Source organism: Neolamprologus brichardi, chromosome 4 (assembly GCF_056152115.1).
Source record: "Neolamprologus brichardi isolate AB-2024 chromosome 4, ASM5615211v1, whole genome shotgun sequence".
Classification (NCBI taxonomy): Eukaryota; Metazoa; Chordata; class Actinopteri; order Cichliformes; family Cichlidae; genus Neolamprologus; species Neolamprologus brichardi.
The window spans coordinates 12,941,094-12,968,023 of NC_142107.1; the positions used below are offsets into that span (position 1 = coordinate 12,941,094).

At 40.4% G+C, this 26,930-nt stretch overlaps 2 protein-coding genes across 3 annotated transcripts; both read left to right on the forward strand.

Annotated features, from left to right (window-relative positions):
- Positions 1 to 1,352: 1,352 nt before the first annotated feature.
- On the forward strand, positions 1,353 to 8,348 carry timp2b (TIMP metallopeptidase inhibitor 2b). Its single transcript, XM_006791400.3, has 5 exons — positions 1,353 to 1,719; positions 6,807 to 6,907; positions 6,997 to 7,105; positions 7,230 to 7,357; positions 7,504 to 8,348. Exons 1-5 carry the CDS (start codon positions 1,590 to 1,592, stop codon positions 7,699 to 7,701), a joined length of 666 nt encoding a protein of 221 aa, XP_006791463.1. The 5' UTR covers positions 1,353 to 1,589; the 3' UTR covers positions 7,702 to 8,348.
- Positions 8,349 to 9,579: 1,231 nt separating this feature from the next.
- Positions 9,580 to 26,714, forward strand: usp36 (ubiquitin specific peptidase 36). Of its 2 annotated transcripts, none has more exons than XM_006791398.2 (20): positions 9,580 to 9,705; positions 13,423 to 13,688; positions 13,843 to 14,064; positions 14,510 to 14,620; positions 16,940 to 17,042; positions 17,120 to 17,187; positions 17,765 to 17,835; positions 17,937 to 18,019; positions 18,574 to 18,685; positions 18,783 to 18,923; positions 19,428 to 19,528; positions 19,626 to 19,764; positions 19,874 to 20,236; positions 20,529 to 20,753; positions 21,212 to 21,327; positions 22,401 to 23,096; positions 23,292 to 23,503; positions 23,731 to 23,916; positions 24,013 to 24,128; positions 24,530 to 26,714. In XM_006791398.2, exons 2-20 carry the CDS (start codon positions 13,436 to 13,438, stop codon positions 24,659 to 24,661), a joined length of 3,450 nt encoding a protein of 1,149 aa, XP_006791461.2. In that variant the 5' UTR covers positions 9,580 to 9,705; positions 13,423 to 13,435; the 3' UTR covers positions 24,662 to 26,714. The 2 variants fall into 2 exon arrangements, with proteins under 2 accessions (XP_006791461.2, XP_006791462.2); XM_006791399.2 differs by having other exon boundaries at positions 23,295 to 23,503.
- The last annotated feature ends 216 nt before the right edge of the window (positions 26,715 to 26,930 follow it).

Below are 26,930 nucleotides of genomic sequence, written 5' to 3' on the forward strand. Positions count from 1 at the left end.
AATTGTTTGTCTGTCCAGGCCACAGCTTTGCCAAATGGTTTTGCCCTCACAGGAGTCTCATTGATTTTATAGGATAATTTTTTAGCATGATAGAAGAATTATTTATGCCAAGAATATTAATGCCAAAACTCCAGGAGTTTGTTAATGCAAAACACTGGGCTAAAAGACACTAAATATCAGTGTTGCTCCATGATTGCTGAATGTGTTTTTAAAAGGTACGGCAACAAATGGCTCATATAGTTGTTGCTGTACTGGGGATTTCTCTCAGGATGTGATAATTGAACTACTTCATTTGATGAGACTATAAAGACTTTTTTTTAAACTTCCACAGTATTTGCTCCTTTTGGTCTCCTGAGAAATGTAGTCACAACACTATTCTGATGTGCTGAGCCATTGCCTCGTGGTGTCCAGTACAGAGACTATAATGAATATCAATTCATTGACAATTGTAATACGTCATATTTATTATCATTAAAACAAACATAGCTCCTGTCCTTATCTAACAATTTAAATGAGTAACACACACACACGTCCATCTAGAAAGGCTTTTCATTCCTAAGTTGTATTTTAAGTTAGTAGCATAGTTGTAAACGTCAGTAAGATTTAGTCTGACGCTTTCTTACCTCTGGAGTTGAATCCAGATGTTCAGGTTCCAAGCTCTTTGATGCCTTTGGTAGGCATTTATATATAATCCACTGAGAAATTGTTTATTATGATTAGAGAAACAAATGTTACCTCTGTGGCAGGAACCACACAAACTGAAGAACAGATAGTTTTTTATGCCAAATTTTAGTTTCTACTGCTCTACCGTATTTCGGAGGGAAATATTGCACTTTTTTATTTACTATTTCTTAAAAACCTTCAGATAAAAAATGATAAAATATAAAATGTTGCTATAATTAAAACAACGCGAGAGTTTACACGCGCGAAACCACACAAGGTATGAGTCAAATAATTAAGTTAAATGAAAGAAGGGGCCTTAAAAATGTACAAAAATTAAACAATTAAAACATTTTAAAATATTTTTAGATGCCCATTATTTCCATGGTAATACCTACATACTTTCACTGCAAGACGTGTACTTTTATGGAGTGGCGTGCAAGAGTGAGGAAACACTTCGCGTAAAAAAAAGTCAGAAGTCCCAAAGTACGTGTGTCACAGGGTGATGCTGTTTGTTATCACAGTCGTTTCCTAAAAACAATTATCCGCCTCCTCATGCATCAGCCTGAGATTTACGTAGTTTAAGGGGTGCGTGTGTAAAGTCGGCAGCTCCTGACCTCTGTCGCGCTCTTGCGCTCTCTGGCCACCGGAGGAGGGGGGGGGGGGGGGGGGGGGGGAGGAGTTTGCTGCTGCCTGCTAATAAAACGTGGCTGCTGCTGCTGAGGGTAGTGGAAAACAGACTTGGTGTGCAGTCTTTAGCAGGATTACACTTTCTCTCGTGCCCTGTGCATCATTTTCTGCACAGCACCGTCGTGCGTCGACTTCTAGCCAAGGACAGCGACTCGTTTCCTTTAAACCCGACAGGCAGACGTTACATCTATACCCTCACTCACTTTTCCAGTTTCAGTTAGAAAGCGTAGTTTTCAGAGATGACCTGGACGATGAAGAGATGTTTTATCACTCTGGCCATCCTGTGTCTTTGGCGAGTGCAACAACTGGCAGAAGCCTGCAGCTGCTCCCCGAGTCATCCCCAGCAGGTGTTCTGCAACTCAGACGTCGGTAAGTTGATTTTTAGACTAACAATCAACACATCAAGTTGTGTTTTTGCCATTAATGTATTAGTTAGCAATGTCTAGGATAAATTGGTTTGGGTTTTTTTTCCCCCCCACAAGGAAACCATCGTATTCTGAGAGGGAGACTGCCCAGCTCCCGTGTTTACAGTTGCAGTGGGAGGAGGATGGAATTTTCTGTCCCCCAGTCTTTCTTTCCACTGCCCTCCTCTTTTTCTCTAATCTTCTGTTGATAGTTTCAAGGCTCTTTCATAGACACATCAATATACTGTCTGGAGTTTTGTCTTCTTCAATACAATTTTAGGCTTTTTTATCTACAGTAAACCACATTATTCCTTGTTGTTGCTAAGGAGACTTTAAACAAAATCATTTGTGTTTGTGCTTGTTTATGACAACATGAACATAACTTCATTTTCTTTCACCAGTATCACCTCAGTGATCATATAGTTTACTGAAAGGCAAATTCATTTAATCCCACTCAAACGCTCCTGAGGATAATTTCCCCTTTAATTTCGCCTGTTACAAAAAAGTACTTGTTGCTGCCTTCAACACAGACCTTAAGCTAACAGGACTGTTAACAGTGACCAGCCTGTCCAGCTCAGGGTCTTTTTTCTTGCTTCTGAGATGGCTGAGTGTGTGGCATGTGGACAGAAGGTGACTTATTCAAAGATTTTTACTCACTGGATTCCATTGCTCAAGAGGATGAATAAACTTTATTATGCTACCTGAGAATGTACACAAATGGAAAGTCAGATACCGCACTAAAAGGGAAGACAATTTATCTTTCTGTTTACCCCAAAGTGAACCTATTAAAAAAAAGTTCTGTTTTTTGATTAGGCAGATTGTGCAGAACTCTAGATAAACTAAGATGCTGGCAGTCATCTGAGCCTCACAGCTGATTCACCTTATTTCCGTCTCTTAAGTCAGTTTCTAACATGACCTTGACCCTCCGCTCATGCTTCAGCACCATGGATAGACCCTCACATAAACATAAACCACCATAGAGTCTCGGGGAATCTGTTTCTTGGCCAAATATTCATGAGTTCGTGTCTTCGGGGGTTTAGGCAAAGTTTAAGAGTGGGCTCAAGCTAGTTGGAGAAGAAAAGCGCCAGCAAAAGTTCATCAAGTTTCTGGGTCACAGAGAGGGCAGTCAACTGTTGCACACTTGCACAACTTATTTAAACGTCAGAGAGAAGTTTCGGGAATTTACGAAATCGTTGGCATTCCGCTTCACCAGCCCCTATACAGTTAATGAACAGACTGCTACCTCAGTGGGTTGATGAAATTTAGCATTAAGCAAGCTCATTCAAAATTCTTATTCTTCTTGGGCTTAAAATGAAGGTGAATCATGTTTTTCTTTGAACCATGAGCCACTTGTGTTATAATAAATGATGTGTGTGTATTAAATACAGCATTCCTATGTAGATTAAAATAAGTCAAGATACTATCTTAATAAATGCCAGACAGCTAACTGACTTGGAAGCATTGCTAAAGTTTTACATAGCTAGTGCTGGTTTTGGTTTCTGGAGATTACAGATACTTACTGAAGAGCAGTTCATTTCCACAGTGCAGGAAGATCATTACATCACTTGTGATGTCATTTTTAAGGTGGGCCTTCGTATAACCTGAAAGTCAATATAAAATGAAAATTCCAGATGCAAGTTTGATACTAAGATTAATGGAGGCTTAAGCCTTGAGCCAGAGTTTTTAATCTCATAACAGTGGTTCTTTTTTTTTTTTTTTTTTTACCTCAGTTGATCGCCATGGTAACTTATGCTGCAGACTTAACCAGCTTATTTTCAGAGATTTGGATAAACATGGAGATGGGTTGGTTTGATGTCAGTGAGCAGTGATAGTTAAGGATAAGTAGCACCTTTTAGTATCTATTGCAACTCCTGGGTGCTACAGGAACAAAAAAAGCACACACACACACACAAAAAACCAGAGACTTCTTTTATCCTTGTGTCTGGAACAACAATGATTTTCAATTTAATTCAATTTTATAATTACAGTACCAAATCACAACAGTAGGAAACCTCAGGCAGAACCAGGGAGGGGCAGCCATCTGCCATCATGTTCCTATTTACTGAAGTCAGCTGTTGGTCAACTTTGTGCAGAAGAAGAGTCTAATGTCTTGTCAGAACCCCCCTTAACTGGGAGTCAGCACAGAGGCTGATAGAGAAAATGTGATTAGGAGAAAAAAGTAACTGCCACTGATTGGTGTATATGGTTTTATCCAGCCAGCAAAGTAAGTCTGGCTTTGTAGCGCCTGGTTTGTAGTGCACGCCTAGGATCAAGTTTTGTTGTAAACAGTTCCACTGTCAAAACAGTCAGAGCAATCTTTCCTCAGAAATGGAAATCTATCTTCTGGTTCCTTGGCGGAGGCAGAGGAATGTTGGGTATTCATAAACCGCACTCATTATTCTTTACTTTTCTTTTTCTTTTTACATTTAAAAACTATCTGCGCTGCTTTTTGTGAAGAAAGAAAATGAGTCATATTGGTTCCTGAACAGAAAGTTAACATTAGTGGGTACGACTTCTGGGACAAAAGCAGCCCATAAATTGCAAGCTGTGCAAACACAGCTGATATTAAAACCAGATTTCCGTCCTTTGAGCTGGACAGAATTTGTGCAAATAACCACAGCAGCTGCCTTAAACTCCAGCACCACTTGCAATAGCGCGCTGGATTGATCCGTGCAGTGCGACACTTGCAAATCCCCTTTAGGAAACTGCATGTGAACGTTATGTCCATGGCTTCAGTCACATGCAGACTGTTAAAAAAACAGGAGAAAACGCTAAAAACGCTACATTTTTTTGTGTGCAAGGCATAATAAAACTAACAGCTAATATAGATGATGAGATTTTAAAGTTATCTTCGGCCATAGCTTCATGTGTTTGCGTTTTACATCGGATGCTCTTCCCTGAAGGCGATTTGTATCTCTGGCTGGAATCGTACCGGGGGCCTTTTGCTTACCACACGCACACCGATGAGGTGATGAGTATTTAAACTCTACAATTGTCCGTTTTTAAAAGGAAAACAAAGGATTACCTCAGATTAGTCTGTATCTCTTTGCACAGGATCAGTAGGGCAGTCAGTTTGAATTTGTACTTGACTTTTTCGCACTCTGACCGCTTTGTGGCTCCTCGGAGAGGAAGACGAGGGCACATGCTCTTCAATTACATGACATGAATTTGCTTTTTTGTTCTTTGTTTTTAAAACCCTCCCATGACCACAATACTGCATGCAAAATATTGTGTTTATTGTTTGAGTAACTAGAAAATTAGATGGTTCCTTTGGTTTCCAGTTCTGTGAAACTTATGATTTTTAAAGGGCTTTGTCAGCCTGTTCCAGTAAACATCCAGGCCCTGGCAAGAACTTGCGTACACACTATATACCAGCACAGAGAATAAAGTTGTACTTCTAAACCGCTCTAACAGTTTGTGGAGGAAAAATCCATCAAATCAAATAGGTGGCATGTGGCTATCATGAATAGTCAAAGGAATATAACATTAATTAGCTTAAAGATCCTTTTTTCCCCAATAACTTGCCTTATTTTCTCATGTACATGTAACTCAAGAGCTACACCTAATTCGAAAACATGCTAAGATTATATATCAGTATGCGCATAAGACCCCATTTTCAGTATTTTTCACTTTATGCCTCTTTAACATCCTGTGGTTATTTCCACCTGCTCTAATTCCTGCTTTTAGGCGTAGAAGAAGAGGTCTCTGTTTGATTCGACACATTGGAGCAGAGGGGGATTACCGCTAATACACTCTGCTGAGAAGTTGGAGAGTTTCTCAGCACGGCTACCTCACTCTGCATCAAAGCGAGGGAGGGAGGGAGGGAGTTTGTGATATGTAAACAACAAAAAAGAAAAAGAGAAATCCGGTGACTGGTGTAGATTATCCCTAACACAGCTTTTCTTTTGTATCCCTCTTGACTTTAAAGGGCCGTCTTCTTGTATACACAGCACATTGTTACGCTAAGAATACTTCGGCAATGTGGCTGCCTTCCCGTGCTTGCTTCAGGACCCATTCCCATCACTCCATCACTCCATGTGTGCGCACATTCTCCTTTTTTCTCTTGCTTCCTTTTGTCTGGGATTGATGCTTTAGACCCTTAAAAGGAGATGTTCTCTAAGCCTCATGAATGAGGGCACATATGGCTCACATCTTCATAGCGTCATATAAAAAAAGGCAAATGAAAGGGCTTGATATTATTTGGCAAGGAGCGATCAGAGACAGTCAGTAGCTGCCACCTTGGGAAAGCAAGGACTGAAGTGGAACTTGAGAGAGAACATCTGGTTAGCGTTAGCGCTGTCGCTTGCTTCCTTGCAGTCCTGTGAATATACAGTAACTGCTGGGTGTCTGGTTGCAACTGACATGTGATCATACTGTACTGCACTTCCACATTTTGAACACACATGGAAAGAGCAGCAACTTTGAAAAACACGAGTTGATTTGGTTTTTTTGTTTTTGTTTTTTGACTACTCAGAAATTTAGCTCAACGGCTCATTTGTATGGCTCTAATAGTAATTTTCCATTAAAGCCTGTTTTTTTCCCCACATGAGCTCTTTTCTTCCAGCTTCAGAGTGCAAGAGAGAAAAGGAGGAGGCTACATGTGAAAGGAGGAGGTTGATTTGCATGTCAGCACCTCTCTCCAGACAGAAAGGCAGGCTGGCTGAGAGGCCTGGGGGCAGGGGGGCTGGGGTTGTGGGGCACTCTAGTTCAGCTTTTTCAAAGACTGCTGACTGGCTTCCTCCTGTGTCGGCCCAGGAACCTGGGAACAGGCAGCATGCATTCCTCCCTCTGATTGCAGCTGATGAAACACTCATGCGCCTCTGTCTTCCCAGGACCTGGCACATGCAAACTTCTCAGATTCAAGCCACAGCAATGTGCTGCGGCCAACTCCAGCATGCCAAACCTGGGCAGGGCTTAGATCACATACAGAGAGATGCAGATTCTTTTCAGTTTTAACATAACAAAGCAGCGTTCCAGTTACAAAGCTGGCATTCACACAAAATGAATGTTAATGCAAGTTGTTTTTTCTCTTTTTTTCTTGTCTTTATCCAGTTATCAGGGCAAAGGTAGTCGGAAAGCAAGAGGTGGATGTTGGCAATGACGTCTATGGGGATTCCATCAAACAGCTTAAGTACGACATTAAACAGATCAAGGTATTTAGGACAAAGCTATTGTATTTATCATTTTTCTTCCATGTGTGAAAACTTCAGTGGAATCTAAATGTTTTTGCTTGAATTCTCAGATGTTCAAAGGTCCCAGCAACGCTATAGAAGCCTTCTACACAGCTCGCTCTTCTGCGATGTGTGGAGTGTCTCTGGAGACTGACGGCAGGAAAGAGTATCTAATCACAGGTATGACTTTCAGTGCAGTGTAAGGCACATGTTGTGTAATATAACAAAACATGTTCCTTAATGTGGCTTCATATAGATTCTTATATATCATCTAGATTTACACTATGCTCTCCTTCCACTGTAGGAATGCTGGAGGCTGAGACTGGGACAATGCGCGTCACTCTGTGTGGCTTATTTGAACCCTGGGACAACCTGACTGCCACTCAGAAGATGGGTCTGACTGAGCGCTATCAAATGGGCTGCGAATGCAGGGTATGGAAAATTTATGATTAAAAATCTAAGGGAGTAGTTAAAGTTTACATTTACCATGTTAAGATGATCACTTCCCAGTTGCATAAAACAAATCACCGCTAGATGCACGATGTTGTAACGATCACTGTGCTTTTTCTGATCCTCAGATCACCTCCTGCAGCTCCATCCCCTGCATGATCAACAGCCCATCCGAGTGCCTTTGGTTGGACTGGTTGATGGAGAAGACTGAAAATGGAAGACAAGCTAAAAACTATGCATGCATCAAGAGGAGTGATAACTCTTGTGCCTGGTACAGAGGCTCTGCAGAGCCCAAAAAGGATTTCATGGACATCGAAGACCCTTAACTTTACCACTGTGCACATGTCTGCAGTTTAAATATGCCACCATAGAAATATCAAAAACAAAAATAAAAAAACTCATCAAATTCCCCTTCTTTTAATTAGCAAAAAAGCTGTAGAGTGGATTTTTAAAAAAGGAAAAAAAAGGTTTTAATTGCAGATCTCATGTTTTCACTTATCATTCCTATGAGCTCAGCGCTTTTTGCCACACCGGCCTCTGAATCTGAAGCACATCCTCATAAACCACTTCTCCTCCAGCTGGAACAAAGGGGGGAAAAACACCATAATTCAATGATACAATTTCTTCCTGAGCTATTAATCTGTAGTTCTTTATTCGAGTTTTAAAGGGTTCTATAATTAAAATAAAATGTACCTACTGATCAAAGTTCTGTGAATCTGCTTTGATAAATAACACCAGGAAACAATCATCATCCTGGCAGAGCTATCACAGGGAACAGGAGCATGCTTTTTAAATGTGTGGCAACTCTGATTTGTGTTAAAGCACGACTCTTTAACCACAGTCGCTGCTTTTCTTATCCTATAATCCTGAATAGACAAGAATGCACTTTGAACATAATTATATCGCAACATTCATATTGTCTGTAATGAAAAAAACATGTTGGAATTAAACGAGGATCAAATCCTCCATGGTTTTTTGTTTTGTTTGTTTTGTTTCTGCATATATAGATCACAGCTCTAGGCACTGTTATACTTTAGTACGTGTGAGCACATATTTTATTTAAGGTACTACATATAATAATTATTGGGAAAACACTTAAATTCTCTTTTTTTTGGTAAATAAAATATGTAAATGTAAGTGTATGTATATACTGCGGGAAAAAAATTAAATGGCCCATCGGCTTGGTCAGTGGAAAACAACAAGATCGTTGAATTGTTCCCTTAATTTTTGTTGCAGTATATTTATATAAAGAACACCATATATTTTCATAACATTAGTAAAATACATTTTTGTTGGGAATAACAGATTGTAACCAATCATTTTTCTCGCACTGAAGGTACTAAGATTGCTGTCAGTGTGGCGCAAATGTGACATGAATAATTAATATGAGAGTGTAAAAAGATTCTTCATTTGAAACTGTAGTCAAGTATGATGTGCTGGTTTCACATGGGACTTTTTTTTAAAGATTAGATGACTTTTGTATGCATAGCTATCTGAAACATTACTGTACATTTGACCCTTACAATTAAATTCATAAACCTCTTTCGGTGTGCTCAGTATTTTCATACCAGTACATGCAGCAAGCACACTTTGCTGCTAAATCTAAATGCCTAGGAATGTGCATTTAGTGCAGATCATCATGCATCATTCTAGCTTACTAAATCTGTAATTAAGAGACTCGTTTGAGGCAATCTACTGCCGCCTACTGGAGACAACAGCAACGTGACATTCACGAGCCAATCCATGTGCCCAGATCAAGCAAACATGAGTCCATTCAGCATTTCACAGCATGCAATCCTTTTTCACTGTAGATTTTAAATGTGTTACTATTCTAACATTAAAATGTCCTGCTCTTATGATAACACTGCTGGTCTTTGCAATGACAATCGAATGAAATGCAATCTTAGAAAGAAAAGCAAATGAAAAATCATTAAAAATGTTAAATTGGGGGTGGGAGGTGTTTGGTTTTTTTGCCTTCCTCTGGGAATTTTCATGAGCATGAGTAGTAGTGATTCAGGCCCTGCCATGTTTCCGCGCGTTTTTGTTGTTATATAAAAACATAATCAGGTATCGCGCATCAATGGTAAACAGCGCTGGCTGGAAGTCACGTGTAGCCCTCCCCCGACAGATCGACGTCACGTTAAGCGCCGATTGGCTGAACCTTTCGGCTACAGCGTGACCTGTGCTCTGATTGGTCCGTGATTCCTGTCAGTCATTTTTTTTCTATCGCCCTCTCATAATGCAGCATGGGCGAAAATACTAGATTGAAGAGCTTCATCTGAGGAAGCAGAGTCTTCTAGTTTAAATTATTTTGTCCCGTTGAATGAAAGGTAAGTGAACGGAAAGGCGTATTCGTGTAATATCTGTTCACTGCTTGTTTACGTGGTGCTGTCGTTGGGCTAAGAGGCGAGATGTGGCGGTTAGGGAGGTTTGTTAGCTACCTGGGTGCTGGGATGCTAACCACATTGCAGCACTGAGGGAGGCTGGCTTTCGCCACGTTAAGTTAGCTTGCCTGCTAACCGCGTTGCTCCACTGTTAAACGATTAAATAGCAGAACACGAAGCAGTCGACAGCAGGGGCAGATAAACGATTAAATATCGAGCAGTTGCGATATTTAGCGACGCTTTCTGTTTAAAATTTAAACCGTTCAGGTCGAGATTAGCTGCGGCTGTAGATAAGCAAACTAGCATTCAAGCTTTGGTGATTGGCCCATAGTGGTGGGACCAGTAGGTGAGCAGCTACACCGGCTACTTTATGGAGCTCTTAACGACATTTAGAAAAAAACAAGTCCTCAAAATAGCTTAAATTATGCGTCCAGGTAGATTTATAAGCAGATCAAAACAATAAGCTGTGGGATTTAAGAAGTGAAATCTCACTTTGAGTGTGTGCTTGTGGGAGTCTGTTGAAGCGAGTGAGTAGCTTTTTGTAGATCTATATATTAAACCTGGAGTAGTCCAGTTTTGTTTTTTTGGTGTCATTAGACAAACCTTTGCAGCATGTGGTACTTCAAGTTCTTTAACAGTGATCTGAACCCTCAGTTTTAAAAACATATAGGATGGCAGATTTTTTAGAGCAATTCTTGCCTGTGGGAAGCGCCATGTGGTGTTGCAGTGGGTTTGACCCAATGCTCCTCTAGTGGTGGTGGGTGACTTAGAACAGATATGGGAGAAGGTGAGGGCTGAATGCATGTTTTCATATTCTGGTGTTTCGTTTTAATAGTTTATGGATTTGTTTTTCCTCTGTCGTTTGAGTAGTAGTTGAGAATGAATTATTTCAGGGATTAAGTAATGTTAATTATCCAAAGCTTCTGTGGCTCAACAAGAGAAAGTTCCCCTGCTCAGTCCCGGGAGGAGACACGAAGCTTTAGGGGTATTTGGCATTAACAATAAATAAATAAAACATGTAAAGCTACCGGCTGTGGTGACCCCTTGTAAATAAATGCCCTTTTTTAATGATATATTGCCTCTATATATTCAAAAAGTATCATTTTTTAAATGTTCTCATAGTTTGTTTTGTGTCATAATTCAACATTTTTGGTAGCCCTTGAAGTCACCTGCATCCAGCAGGATATGTGCACGATCTATGTATACATAGTTTATGAAATGCAAATAAAGAGTGAGTATTGGGTAATGCAAGTATTCACTGGAGGGTACTTAAAAGTAATCCCACTGTCTCTACATTTTTGTGTGTTTTTTTTTTTTTTTTTTTTTAATTCTTTGTTTAAATATTAGTAGCTAACATAGTCTGCTATTGACTGTCCATAAAAGCACTTAATAAACTAATTCAGCTGTAATCTATCCTACAAAAGTAAAACCTAGTTTCAGTTGCTCACTTATTTGGAAAGGATCGCGCTGCATGTTTACACAGGATGCCCTTCGTGATGCAATCCCAGAAGGAACTTTGTCTTATCTCAGGATCAAACTGAGGTTCTCCAAACTTTCACTGTGCAATATGGAGTCAATCTATCCTTTACGAGTCAGTTTTCTAAACATCTATATTTCAGTTCAATATCAGTTGTGTTCCTACAAATTGAATGGAATATTTTCATATCAGTGTGAGGATTACCTTTTAAAATAGGAAACAACCAGGTTATAATTTTTAAACCCCTGTAAATAGGCTTTAAGTTGTATTGTTTAGTTTGACATTGCACTACATATTGATTACATAGGCAAAATGGCTTAACAAGACCTTACGCTTAATGACTGTCTGCCTGTGTACATCCCTTCCTTCATTGAATGGAATAGCCCTTTATTGTCATGGTACATGTACAACGAAAAAGGCAAAGGGCATTGATGGAAAGCGGACCAGAAAACAAAGCCATGCTAACATAAATTACCACAAAGTGGAAACTTATTAAAGTTGGCTTTAAGATATCTGAAGTACTCTTAACATTAAAAAGCTTTACCAGTCTAATTTTATGCTTGATGTAAGCTTGAGTTGACAAGACGAGGAATTGTATTTGTTTTATTTTTGGATTTAATCAATTTTTTTTTTCTTTTTTCTTCAAATTAAGCATCGGTGTAAGTAATTATTCCCAGATTATCACTGTTTGTGAAAACCTTCATTCACCTTAAAATGACCCGTCTCTTAAATAGCATCATTTGTTAGTTATGCAATCAGCATATCCCAAACAGCAGTCAGAAAGTTTCTGTGTGTTATCAGTAATGTGACACAATCGGATTAAACATCCGTGTTTTGGTCAGCGCATCAGCAGAGCTGCCTGTTTGGACGGTTGCATCACTGCAGTTAGCTCCCTCTCCCTGTGGGCTCTGTGCTTCTTAGTTGTATCAGTATCAGCAGCACGTGAAGGTCAGCATGCCCTTGTGCATACAATGCATGTTCGGCCCTCCTTCCCTCTTCATGACGTCACTGCCTACTCTGATGAGTAAGTCGTAGTGCTGTATTGTCTCTATGATGTAGCCTTCGCTTCTGTTTGTTTTTTTTTTTCCCTTAGATGTTTTGTTGTCTTTATCTGGGGGGACGGTATCATTTGTATGGGTAAACTGAGAGAAGATTGAATGTTTTACACACTCACCATCAAAAAATGGCTTTGCTATGCTGTGTAATAATAGCTTACTCGTAAGTTTAAAAAGTAAGTCACAGGTTCAGCGATTGATAGTTGAATGTTTTACTCGAGGGATTGCAGGTCACCTACTCTCCTACCCTCTAATGCTCCCGTAGTTTGGAGTTGCTCTCTGTTAATTGCAATGATCAGCTGTGTAAACAATGTGTCACTCTTTCCTTTGAACTTTGATCTCCTCATTTCTTCCCGCTGCAGTCAGCCGGCCAGTCAACTTGATCGACTAACACCCTTCATCAGCTGTTTAGTTTAGCAGCCTGAATCAGAGCTCCTTTACAGCTGCCTGGTGTAAAGCAGCAGTTCTCAACACTAAAATGGTCTTTGTGTACATTAAGCTGCTTTTTATGTGTAGAAACAGTACATGGAAAACACTTTTAGGTTTACTGTTATTACTTGTTACTGTAGATCTCTCACTGTTGTGACAAAATTTAAGGAGCTACAGTTTTACTGATTATGCACTCACTGGAGTCGAGAGGATGACAAAAAATTTGATTAGGTCAAAATGTGACTTGTATAAATGTAATTTGGCAGTTAACAACAGCTGCTCACACCTTATGTGTAAGCATAAATGCTCTCCCTCTCCTATCCCATACACTCCCCCACCCTATGTTACATCTGATGCCTTGCATAACTGCAGGGACAGCTGCCAAGACCCAGCTGGAAGCACTCAGACCTTATCTCTCTTGTAAGGTGATGTCAGAAAATGTGCCTAGGGAGGTACTCACTGGAGGGCAAACAAACTGGGGCTTAATTTATTAGCTATGAGAGCAATTTAACTTGTATTTGCAGGTTTAATTTTGCTCATGTTTAACTCTGAAACAAAGTACTTTTGTGTGAGCATTTTTTTGCAGATATAAAAAAAGGATGGCATGTCATTGATATCATTGAAATGGTACATTTTTATTTATTTATTTTTTTGTGCAGTCTTGTGAAGTGATGCTGATACCCAATCTGTTTGTCCCCACAGTGATGTTCCAACAATGCCGATAGTGGATAAACTCAAGGAGGCTTTAAAACCTGGCCGAAAGGACACAGGCGATGAGGGTGACCTCAACAAGCTATTGGCCTCTTCTGCCAAGAAGGTCCTTTTGCAGAAAATAGAGTTTGAGCCTGCCACCAAGGGGTTCTCCTATCAGCTCGACAGCCTAAAGAACAAGTATGTGATCCTCAATCCTAGGACTGAGGGTGCTACAGCACAGAAAGCTGCAGAGCCTGCTCAAATTAAGAGGCAAGGTAAGCTCTCAAAATGAACTGAAAATTGAGCAGAATTTGATGGCCTGACATTTTCCATGTTTGACCTTTTGTTCTTTGATGCTTACCCTGAGAGCTCAGTTCTGGCGCTCTGTCCTCGGCTAATGTCACAAAATTGCCTGTACCCCTTCTTCAGTCTTAGAGAATGTGGTCGGGGGCCAGAGCGATGGGATCCCTGCTCCGCAGAAGATGCTCTTTCCGGGGAACAAGATCACCCTTAAGTGGGAGCGCGTGTACAGGGTGGGAGCCGGCCTCCATAACCTTGGAAACACCTGCTTCCTCAATTCCACAGTGCAGTGTCTCACCTACACGCCGCCACTTGCCAACTACTTACTCTCAAAGGAGCACAGCCGTGTCTGTGAGTAGATTTACTATCCCATTTACTTCTTCTTTTTTTTTTTTAATAAAAACACTAACAGTTTCTCACACAGTTTGGGGAATTACTTTTACCTGGCCTATATCCCTGTGTGTGTGTCTGAGGAAGGAAAAACAAGAAGTGTAGCTTCATTTGGTTCAGCTAGTTTATTTTGAGCTCCCAATCATCCAGGGATTTCCTTACCTGGATGATTGTGCATGCATCAAGACATTTATTATTTGGAGCGGGGTTTTTTTTTACTCGTTTTGATCATCTCATTCAAACAGACTCTATATAAAAGATTAACATATTGTAATATCAGCAGCTGGTTTGTGGAATGCCTTTTAACCCCTTAAATTTGAGTTAAAGGTATTGTTTTTGTGTTTAATGCTAACACCTGCTTATACTTTTATGTTATGTGTAACTCCTCTTCCTCTTTGTTGTTCAGGTCACCAGTCAGGCTTCTGTATGATCTGTGTAATGCAGAACCATATCATCCAAGCCTTCGCCAACACAGGCAACGCCATTAAGCCCGTCTCCTTCATCAGAGACTTAAAAAGTAAGATCGCCCTCCTTTAACAGTGCCTGAGCAGTTTATGCCTTCTAGGTTTATTTCAGACGTCACATTTATTGGTTGGCTACTCTCAAGGGTAATGTGTTGCAACAGTGTCCCGTATGACAACAATGGGCAGTAACTGCAGTATAGAAGTGGAGCAGTGAGACTGCAGTTAGTGAATGAATCCCACGTAGACAGTAGCGATGAGGTGTGAGTAGTGCCCTGACACGGTGAGTTACTGTGCTGTAGTTTCATTGCGCCCTAGTCCCCTCCCTACCTGGCTGCTTCCTCCTTATGTGCTGCTGCAATCATGTCTCCACCTCCTGTGCCTCATTTTCTCTGCCTCCCTCCTTTCCCAATGCCCTTTCTGTCTCCTTGTGACTGCGGGCTTTAGCACAAAAATGTACTGGCCACCTGCTTTCTCCCCCCCCATCAGAGCTCAGAGATGCGCTGTATGTGTGTTCAGGTTCTTTATACATTGATTTAGCTAGTGGCCTCCTCTGTAGCTTAAAATGTGCCGCTAATGCTGGAACAGTTTAAATACCCACATTGAAATATCAACCTCGGTATTTCTAGTCCAACTCTAAAGCCCATTAATACAGTGCTATATCACTGCACAAAAACAAAAGAGCTTACTGCTGCCGATTTTTGAACTGCCACCAGATCTCCCAGCTGAGGTTTCACAAACAAAATAAAAACATGACACACCAGTCTTAATGCCCACAGCTTTAATGTCTTCAAGATGTTGCCTCTCTCCTCTCCTGGAAGTGCCTGGAATAGATCATTAGTGCTTGATGTATTATATTCCTTTTTCCCCACTCTCGGGTGACTCATTGTTGTGAATGTGCAGGGGTGCTATGCTCGGAATATGTTGATGACCACATTCTATTAGCTCATCCAGTTTTCCATTAGGAAATAACAGTAGGGTACATTATCTCTACTATGAGACTCTTACTGCAGATTAGACGCCGCTCTGTAACCATAACATGTTTATTGGGTCATTATGCCATGGTCTGGGTGAAAGCTCTAGTTTGATTGGCTGCAGGGTGTACTGTATTTCCTGATAAAGGACCTTTATGTAGTTACAGTGAAACAGTCAGCCCACTGTTTGAAATGAATGTGCTGACCTAACCTGTTTCTATAATAGTTTCCAAAAAGTGTGACTGTTAACCTATCTGGGGAAAATGACAACTTGGATGGCTGGAGTGTAGCTAAAGAGACTGGACACAAAAAGGACAGGAGGTGCTAGTTTCTAAAGGAAGAAACAAAGGACTGCTAGAGTTTTGTACTGTCCAGTTTGCCAGTGTAGGAAGAGTATAGTGTCAGCCTATAAAAGGAGTGGTATTTATCATTGTTTAACTGACTCACAAATTACCTCGACATGCATGTTTTTCCTTTGAGTACAGAGAGAGAGCCGATGAATCGGCTCACTGATTGTTGTAGATCACTACTCTCTGTACTATCCGTTCACTTTATAAGTGTGCACATGTGCCGTGTCATATTTTAATAGTTAAATGATTATAATCAGTTATTCTTGTTATGAAGACTATAGAGAGGGGATGTCAACCTAATTTTACGTTGTGGGCCAGTTCAGTTAAATCTCAGTGGGTCAGACAAATTGGTCAATCACCTAATGACCTTTTAAAAAAACCTGATGTGCTCTCCTTAAGTCTCCATGTTTCTGCATTGTAAAGAAATGCTGCTGTAGTAAATCAAAGTATTGATCTTTGGCATGTAATTAAAACAACAACAAAAATAAAAAAATAATAGAAAAAATCTTTGAATTAACAGCAAAATTCAGTTTTTACATTTTGTCTGTGTGTTTGTGTATAAATAAAAACATTTCTGTAGAAAATTATGGAAAACAATAACTTTTCTGTTATTTAACAATAAAAATATTACTTCAATTTGTGACCTTTAATGGTTTACTTTGGTGTCTATCAGGCCATAAGTGATAAGCTGTCATGTTGTAAATAAGAAATGAATTTTTTGTTAGGTTTTTTTTTATTTTTAATGAACCTCTACTGTTTCTTGCTTTGCTCTCACTTATTGTCAGAAATCAACAATGTCTGTGTAATGTGTAACAAATGTCTGTGACCTCAGTCAGATAATCTGGGTAGTCAGTGGTTGATCTATTTCTTTAATGAACCTGTGGGTCATTGCAGTTCATCAACATTTTATCAAATACAAGGAACATTATTGACAAGTTGGAAAGTGAGAGACGCCTTTCTCTGAGCCTCCCTGTCTCAGTAAGTGCGAGGCTAGAGGAAAAATGTAACTGTGGTAAAGCATGAAATCTGACGGGCTCTTTGTCTTCCACAGAAATTGCAAGACATTTTCGCTTTGGTAGTCAAGAGGACGCCCATGAATTTTTGCGGTACACCATCGATGCCATGCAGAAAGCCTGTCTCAATGGCTATCCGAAGTAAGGATTTATGCTTCTTATGATATTTGTTTAGTCATTAGTCATTACATGAATAACTTTTGTCTTTGTGTTTTTAGGCTCGACAGGCAGACCCAGGCCACGACACTGGTTCACCAGATCTTTGGAGGTTACCTCAGGTCAAGAGGTATTGACTGATGAATAAACACGCAGCTCAGATTAAGTCTTAATGGTTTGATGCAGGTTAATACTCAATATACTAAATTAGGCTAATATAATCTTTTTAGTCATGCATGGAAAACAGAGAGGTGTCATATATGTGTATCTTACCTTGGCTTAAGATGCAGGTATCCTGTGTAATTATTTTATTTATTTATTTTTTAGAAAAAAAACTACATTGAATAGTTAAATTAATTTTGACAATCTGCGTTTTACTTAAGAACCCACTGCTCAAATCTTCTAATTTAAATTGAATGTAATCTTATTAAAAGAGACATTTATTATGATTAAGGAGCAGCTCGTGTAATTTCTTTTGTGTGGGTTCAAGAGTTTCGCTTGTTCTATAATGGAAAAATAGAAACGAGTTAAAATGTAAAAGGAATTTCCCCTTAAAGTTTGCTCTAATAGTCAGATGAGGTTGTTTGAGGTGCCTGACAGTTTCATGTTTACAGGAAATTGAACTGGGGTTGCTGCAGCTTCAACAGATTTTACTTACAAGTACTGTCAGAAGAGTGAGACTTGTTTTTTGTTTTTTTGCCTTTCAGTAAAATGCTCTATTTGTAAAAGTGTCTCAGATACGTACGATCCTTACCTGGATATCGCCGTTGAGATTCGGGTATGTTGCACGATATCTCCTTATTGTATAACATTTATTTTCATGGAAATGTTTCTGTTTTTGGAAAGTTTGGTAACGTAATTTCTGTTGTGTTGTTTTAGCAAGCAGCAAACATAGTGCGAGCCTTGGAACTGTTTGTTAAACCAGATGTTTTAAGTGGAGAGAATGCCTACATGTGTGCCAAGTAAGTTCCTCTTTCATGTAGTCAGAAATGATTCAAAATACTTTCACCAGACACTTTATTAGGTACACCTTGTTAGTACTGGGTTGGACCCCATTTTGGCTTCAGAGCTGCTTTGATTCTTTGTGGCACGTATTCAGAAAGGTGCCTCTTGGGCCATATTGACATGATGGCATCACACAGCTGCAGATTTGTTGGTAGCACATCCGTGATGCAGATCAGTATAACTGCAGTAGCTCAGTAGTTTCAGAAATAGTCAGACTGGTTGTTGATGGCAAACAGGCCAAACCACGTTAAAAGTAATTTAAATCACCTTTATTCTCCATTCTGATGCATAGTTTCAACTTCAGCAGGTTGTTGTGACCATGTGTACGTACCTAAATGCATTTAGTCGTTACCATGTGAATGGCTGACTAGATGTTTACATTAAGCAGTTGAACAAGTGTATCTAACAGAGTCAGTGGTGAGTGTAAATCTTAAAATTTTGGGGGAAAAGGTCTTAAAATTAAAAAAGATTAAAGAGTGTCGTCATCATTTTTATTTTTTGTCTTCTTCAGGTGCAAAAAGAAAGTGCCGGCCACCAAGCGCTTCACAGTGCATCGAACATCCAACGTACTCACCCTTTCACTGAAGAGGTTTGCAAACTTCAGCGGTGGAAAAATAACAAAGGTTAAAGAATTTTCACAACACTGACTGATTCTTAGCAAAACTGCCTCATTCCTCTGTATATCTCACTCCTTTCTGTCATTTTCTTCTTCTTTTTCAGGATGTTGGTTACCCCGAATTTCTAAACATCCGCCCTTACATGTCTCAGAGCTCAGGCGATCCTGTCATGTACGGCCTCTATGCTGTTCTGGTGCATTCAGGCTACAGTTGTCATGCTGGACACTACTACTGCTATGTGAAGGCAAGACAGTATAGATAAACACTCTTTTTAGTGTGTGTGTGACAGGAAGGTGAAGGAAAATTGGCTTTAAAAATCCTTCCACCGATCGGGAAAGGTGACAAATTAGGTGTCAGCTATCTGAATTTAAAGTTCCTTTTCTACACTGTTTGTGAAAGCTTGTTGTGAAACTTTCCCATTAATACGTCAGTTTTTTGGAGTCAGACGTGACTATATGTGGACAAGAGAGTGGATTGTTAATAGCTTACCATGTCAGACCTGGATAACAAGCTGTATCCATAGAATATACCAGTACAACACATTTACACAGTTAGCTGCCAGTTTTTGCCAAATATCAATCTCCACCAAAAGTCAGGGTCACATTGGTTTCTCTCAGTTCCTTTTTAAAAGCTAAAAGTAAATAAATCTCTTTCACAGCTAAACTAGTGATTAAGATTTGAGAGCTTTAGTTATCATTACAGGGAAAATGGCTTTATTTTATGTTTCTTCTCTCTTTTATCCTCACAGGCAAGCAATGGACAATGGTACCAAATGAATGATTCAATGGTGCACTCAAGTAACATCAAAGTGGTCTTGAACCAGCAGGCTTATGTGCTTTTCTACTTGAGGTGAGACGGTAGCGAGTGATGCAAGAGATCAAAAAAGATGCCTGTACCTCCTGGATGTGCAGTCCAACAAACTAGAGTCTGTGTTTGTGTGTTAAAGGATACCTGAAACCAAGAAAAATGCAGATGGGCAGACCACCAAGCAGGGGATGTTGTATTCCGGGAAGAACACGGCACCATCGGAACAGATAAAGAGGTCCAACTTGAACGGGCCTCTCTCTTCCCCACAGGTGAAAAAGGTATAAGAAATATTTGGCTTTTTGTAAAATAGTAAATGTATGTGTTAAACTTTCTAGCTTTTAACATTCTGGGTAAAAAATGTAAGAAAAGTCCACGTTTTCTTGATAGAAACTTGAGCCAGCCCAGCTGCGCAAGATCCAGTCGATGGACGGTGGTTTGGGTTTGCCCGTTTCCAGGAACGGTGTGAGCACTCAGCCACAGCCCCGACTGTCCAACTGGACATCCTCCTCCAACGGTCTGCCAAAGCTGCCGGGTGGACCCGCAGTTATAGAGGAACCTTTCAAGAAGGTGAAGAAGCCCTCTCCGCAGAGCCAGCTGCCATCCCGCAGCAGCACTCCGACCCCTTCCAACAACGGGGTCAGCAGAACGGAGGGAGATAAAAAACAAGGTGGAGAAGGCAGAGGCATGGCAGCGTCTACCTCATTTAAGTCTTTGTCTGACTCCTCCTCTGCTGACACCACTGAGTCAAAGGTACGGTATAAAGTGAACAAGCATGAATACAAATGTTACATTAAGGGTGAAATCTTGACAGGGATTTTTTTAATTTTGATCTTCAGGTAATAAAAATACTCAAAATATTTGAGTGCTGTGATAAGCAGTGGCATTTCTTTAGGGAAACATGCTTTCCTACAGAGATTCAGTCATGGGAAGCATGAAAAGAAGGATTCTCTCACATTTCAGAAGCCATGTTTGATGTAGAAGATCAGATCTGCAGCTTCACAAAAGCATAACCGCCACCTGTGGTTTTCTCTCTCTGGACCAGGACTCCGTCGGTACCAAAAGTGCACCAGTAGGAGAGACTCCCTCCACTCCTCGGAAAGGCTCCAGCAGCCTGGCGTCTCCAGCACGGAGCGTGGAGCGCTCTCAGAGCACAGAGGAGCAGAAGACGGCAAAAATTAAACCCCCGGCTCTCGGCAACATCACATCTGAAGCCACCAGCACCATGTCACCTCCACCTGCCAAGAAGCTTGCCCTGTCGGCCAAGAAGGTGAACGTCATCCCCATCCACAGCAGTTGCCTCACTTCCTGTCTTACTACAAACTCATAATAATTCTGCTTCCTGTCGTGTAACGCCACACCTGCCGTCACAAATTGCACCGTTGATTTCAATTAGTCTTTTTTATTCAGGCAAGTTAAAGAGTGGTGTTGTGCTACGTTTTATGCCTTTTATGTAATGTCTTATTTCTCCAGTGTACCGTCTAATCAACCACATGTTAGCACTTGTTTAAAGTTTGTCTTCTTTTCCTTTAGTTTGTTCTTTTTTCCTAATCATTTCTAATTCTTCTCTGCCATACCCTTTCCACTTTGTTTTCCTCTCTCCATCCCCCCCCAATCATCCTTTTAATCACCGTTTTTTTTCCTTTATTTACTCTCTTCCTTATTTTTGTCACACTCATGGCTATTTTCTTTAGACCACCAAGTTTTTATTTATGTCGATAACTGCAGGCTCGCAGCCGGAGTCCGAACAGCATTGATGTTCTGCCCCGTTTGCCGTCCAGTGACCCCATGCATCAAAATCAACTTAACTCCCTCACCCTTGCCTCACCCACTCCCACTCACAGGTATGTATATGGAAACCTGTTTCGTATTGCGAATACTCACACTAGGCATGGTTGAGTTGTACAGTCCTCTGCCACTTAGGGGGTCAGTATACTCTTAACCCTTTAAAACCGGTCAGAGCGGGCACGCTCCGTTTTGCGTAACTATTTTTAAATCCCGGTAGCTCTGCAACCACGTGAGCTAGCGCAATAATTTTTTTTGCATATGAAACCGGAGGAGTTGTATTTACATCTTATGCCATCAGCTTGTCCTAGGTCACAGTTTCCTTCCACATATAGCTTTGCAAAAACTGCATAAAAAGCGCTTGCAGCAACAAAAACATAATATTCCAGAAACACGCTTTGCCGATCCGATCAGCTGTTCATAACACTTCCTACGTCCATCAGCACGAACTATTGCATGTCCGCCATGACCTGCCCGAAACTGGAAGTGACGTCATTTTGCGGAAATGTAGTTTTTTACCATCAAGGCCTCATGAGGTTATACTGGTGTTTTTAAAAGTTATATTTGACTTTATGACTTTCTGTGTCGTTTCTGGGATGCTTAGGACTCATATTACACTGCTGGAAATAGTTTATTTTGATGCATATGCTGCTTTTTTGCAAATTTGCATTATAATATTTATTTTCGTTTTTCCTGCAGTGTATAAAAATTGGTGTATTTCAAAAATAAAACTATGAAGACACTCAAAATAAATTTCCTGTGGTGGGAAACTATTTTGTGCAACTTTTTTGTATTTACAGTTTTGAGGGATAAGCCTCTTAAATTTCTCTAACTAGAAAAATATGTTAAAAAACAAAAACGATTTGGTTTTTTTTGTAGTTTATTGCACTTTTTTTGCAATTTATGTAATTACTATGCACTTAATGCATGCATATTATTAAATTTTAGGCTGTAATGGTTGTATTGATGTATAGCAACTTGAAATGCTCCCAAAAATGGCACTACAACATGTAAAAATATAATATAAGCTCTGGCGGACTTGGTTCTATGGTAGGTCTTAAAGGGTTAATGTGAGTGTATCCATTCAAATTTTGACACCCAAAAACAAAGACGATCCTTATTTCTTTTCCAGAGCTGATCCATTCCATTCATGTAAAGTTTCATCACCTTTAGCCCATTCAACTGGATCCTTCAAACTGCAGAGTCCTCAGAAACAGTCCCTTTTCTCCACACTGCAAAAGCCAAACGTGAGCCTTCCTCCTAAAACAAACGGCCTTCACTGTCCAGGCCCAAAGAGTCCCAAGTCTTCCAACAAGCTCAACTCAGTGGTTCAAGAACCAGACCTTGACGACCCTGCACCCGTTCAAAATGTCAAACACAAAAAGAAGAAGAAGAAGCGGCGGCATTCTGAGGTGGAGAGCGTCCCAGAGCCAGTCACATCCCCAGCTCCACAGACACAGTGCACTGCAGCAGAGTCCGATGGCGAGAAGAGGTGCAAGAGGAAAAAGAAGAAGCGAAAGCGGCTGGACGAAGACGGAGAAAAAGCGAAGGAGCGGGCGTGTGTCTCGTCTCATTTGGACACGTCAAGCCAGGAGGAGGACTGGTGTCAGGGTGGCATGTGGAGCCTGACCCCTCAGTCCAGTGCAGAAGAGTCTAAGAAAAAGCCTCAGTTATCCGCTACAACTCCATCGCAGTGTGAGTCAAACCAGAAAAAGCAGGAAATGGATTGTGTGTTGAAGAAGAAGAAAAAGAAGAAAAAGAAAGACAATGTGGGTCAGTCAGGAGACGCTCTGCAGGATACAGCGTCTGCACGCTCTACAACAGAAAGGTTGGTTCGAGTCTGGTTATGTTTGTTCTTCACCTGAAGTTGAGTTTGTGTGTAAAGCTCTCTCAGAAAGTCTACATTAATGGCTTGACTCTAGGAATCAAGAACTTTTCTAAATGTGTTATCATTATTTATATCTTCATAAAGATCTGCTATATGCCTTTCATTACCTCGATCTCTCATCTGCTTTTTCCCCAGAAGCAGTTCTGAGATGAAGCCCACAGGGAGCCAGAAAGATAAAGGAGATTTGTTAAAAGTAAAAAAGAAATTAAAAATGAAGAAGAGACTAAAAGAAGAGACGCGACAGTGGGAGGAGAGCAAGCATTGCCCTGATGCTGAGACTGAAGCATCGGAGCCCCCGTACAAAAAGAAAACGATGGAGAAGGACAGAATAAACAAAGAAAGCACAGGTGTGTGAGCGAGAACTTAAAATGACATCGATTACCCGTGGAGTGTCAATGTAAAATTTTGTTTGGAGCCATTTGACAAAATCACTTTGCACCTCTGCAGCCTTTCAGCCTTTCTGTGGAGTGACCAGTTATTCTACTTTTGTGCAGAGTGTGACTCATTGCATTTTGAGAATGTCAGATTTAATCACAGTTCTGTGATTTTTTTTTTTTTTTTTCTCAATTCCCAGCCACAGTGGTAGTGTGGGACAGCCAAGTGAAGGACGGCTACAAGCGCAGCGTGGCACCAGCGGCTGATGGAAGTACATCAGATGGCTCGACCCGCGCTGCACCCGTAGCTTGGGATGGGAAAAAGACGAGTAGTGTGGTAGAAGAGCTGCTCAGGAACGCTTCGGATAAAGCCTACGGAGCCAATGGTGAGATGCAGAGTCGTATTTGTGTTTTTAAATGCAATTTTAAAGAAAATGTGTTTTTAAAGACACTAAAGGGTGTTTGTGTCTTGTCTTCACTAGTCCTCAGTTGGGATGGTGAGGTCTCTGCTGTCAGCAGAGATGCCATTGAAGATGCCCGCGATGCCAGGTGTGACACTGTGATCGACGAGTGGGATGAAGACTTCGACAGGGGAAAGGTGAGGGGTGAAATGCAACATGAAAAAAGTCATTGTCTGTCTGTTCAGTTCACAAGAATCTGTACTCCTGCATTAGAATTAGTTAGATTTCAGTGAAACTTGCACACAGTGATCACCTAATGGGTCTTCACTCAAAACGTGCATGAGGTCAAAGTTCCATTTGTCATTTCACAGGCAAATTTAGTGCCACTAATTGCTCTTGCTCCCTGGAAAGATTGTCTAAAAATGTGTTGTTGTAATCTCTGTTATTAAACAACACAGCTCCCCTATTTCTCTTTATGATGGGCAGTTTTTACCCTGCTTTCCTGTTTGGTATTTTGATTATTAACAACTAAAATCCTTCTCCGAGACAATATGCAATTATTTAATTTTAATTTGTCCCCTTTTCCACTTATTAACAGGTGAAGAAAGTAAAGCAGTATAAAAGAGAGAAGTGGAGAGGGGCCAGCAGCATGTTCCAGAAGATTCAGGACAGGCGGAACAAGTGGTCTGTAACACCCGGAGGGAAGAGAGTTTTTGGAGTCCGACGCTGAGAGTCCAGATTGCTGCTGAAGTCTTGCTGACTTGAAATTGAGACAGAAAATACTTTTCTTACCAAACTCATTTACCCAATCTCTCCCTCTCCCTCTCCCTCTCTCTCTCTCTCTCTTCCTTCTTCTGTCTTTTGTTTGTTTAATCCCCCATATTCAAGAATAAGATATGTGCCAAAAAGCAGTACACATTACTGCATCAGCAGTCTGCCAACACAACTTTTAAACTAACCAATGTGAAATATTGTTTTCAGCAGACAGCTGAATTTCACTATCTCCCCTTTAGATGCCGCCATGAGCAGCTTAAAGTTTTCTATGCATTCAGTATTTAATTGAAAATCCTTACATCACGAACATCACGTCAATATCGTGCTAGATTTGTGTCCTTTGAGCCCCGATTATTGCCCTGAAAATGTGCTACCTTGAAATACAAAAAGCTTTACTGTAATTGTGAAAGGTAGGCTGTGACTCATTGGCCTCGCTGAAAACTGTACACAATCTGAGCAAAGAAAGTGACCTTTTTAACAAAAAAATGAAATTATTCTATGTCAAATAACAAAGCTGGACTCATTCATTATTCTTGTTTTAGATTTCTTAAATATTTTTATGTTATTATTATTTTTTTTCTCATAAGTTGGGATTTTATTTTGTACTTTAGTGTCTGTACCACACTGCTTCTTTTTAAGGACCAAGTTTTGCCTGCATATTGTTGGTAAAATTGAGGTTTAAAATAGCCACCGTTTCCTCATTACGCATGCCTAAACTGGTTCAAAACCAGGGTCGTTTGTAGTTGCGCAGTTCTTGTTACACACGTGATTTTCCCCTTCCTTACCAAGTTCAGCTTTAATGTTAATACATTAATAATACAAAGGAATGCTCGGGCGATGTCATCAATATGGAGGAAACGCATCGGATGCTGTTAGTTTTATTTTTTATTCATGAGTTATTGTTTTCTTACAGCTCGGTGCAATCATTGTGTGCGTCGTAGAGGTCGGCGTTTCTGGAGGAACTCTCGTTGGCGCAGTTAATTTTCTACTGTGCAGCTATCCAACTATGTAGCTCATCTCATCAGTTCTTCATTCAGAGAAGCTCAGTTTGGAAACATGTTTTTGTTTTCTGTAAAGAAGGAAAAAACCTCCACAATGGGTCCTTCACCACTATACTGCAATTAAAGGGTTACATTTTATACTTCTGGCACTGTGTTATGATGCGATAACTACATGATGAGATCTTCTTGTCCCCTTGTATCTTATACCTCTATGCAATTTTCTGACAGTCATGCTCGCCGTCTAGAAACTGGGCTGAGACTCAGGAACCCAGAACCTCCTGTATTCCCATCTCCACCCTTGATCAGACCCCATTTCATGTAGGAGTCATCCCTGGACCTAGGCCGCCTCGTTGCATCCTGTACATCCTATAAACAACTGTTTTATACAAAATATATCAGGTGTGGAATCCATCTAATCATCTTGCACCAGTTTGGGCACAGATGTGTAGAGAAACTAAAGTTAAATAAACAAATGCTTTGCCAGTGTAGATTGTACAGTCCATCTTGTGCTACCAGTGTTTCCCCCACCCCGACAACGCTGTAAAGATTTACCCATGCATTTCTTTTCATTCTAGAGATGTTGCCTTGAATTGGCTATAAAAAGCATAGGTTTTAATGTTATAAATATGTAATTTAAAGAAGATCTTTACTGTGCTATTAAATACTCAGAGTAGTCGGTGGGTGTTGAGAATTTATCTACAAGTGTGTTTGTTCAGTTGTGTGTAAGAGAGACATTTGTTTTTCATGCAAGTCCTTCCTTATGTCACTGTAATGTGTACAGTACAAGAGGGGCAGTGTCATTTCCAAAGGACAGCTGTGAAGTGGACTGGCAGACTGGCAGATGAACATTTACTGGCGTGAATGGACAGTCCACATGTTTGCATTGATGGTTCCATATTTTGCACCACCTTTTCTGACCAGAGAAGAGAGCTTTCATAATGAAAGTAGCTCTTACCTCGTAATAGCTAACTGAAAAGGTGCAATAAAGTTGTGACTTTTGTGAGCTGATTGTGTTTGTGTTTTTTCTTTGTCTTCCTCTGCTTTTTCCAAATATACAAATGGTATGTGGGTAAACAGCACAAATAGAGTCAACATCACTGTTTAAGAAGGGTTCTTTCTTTAAGAAAGTCTGACTTACCAAAAGAGGTGCATGTATGTTGTATTGCCTTTATCTATGGAAGCTGAACCACTTACTGCACTTTCTTGTTAGTACAGCATGCTGCT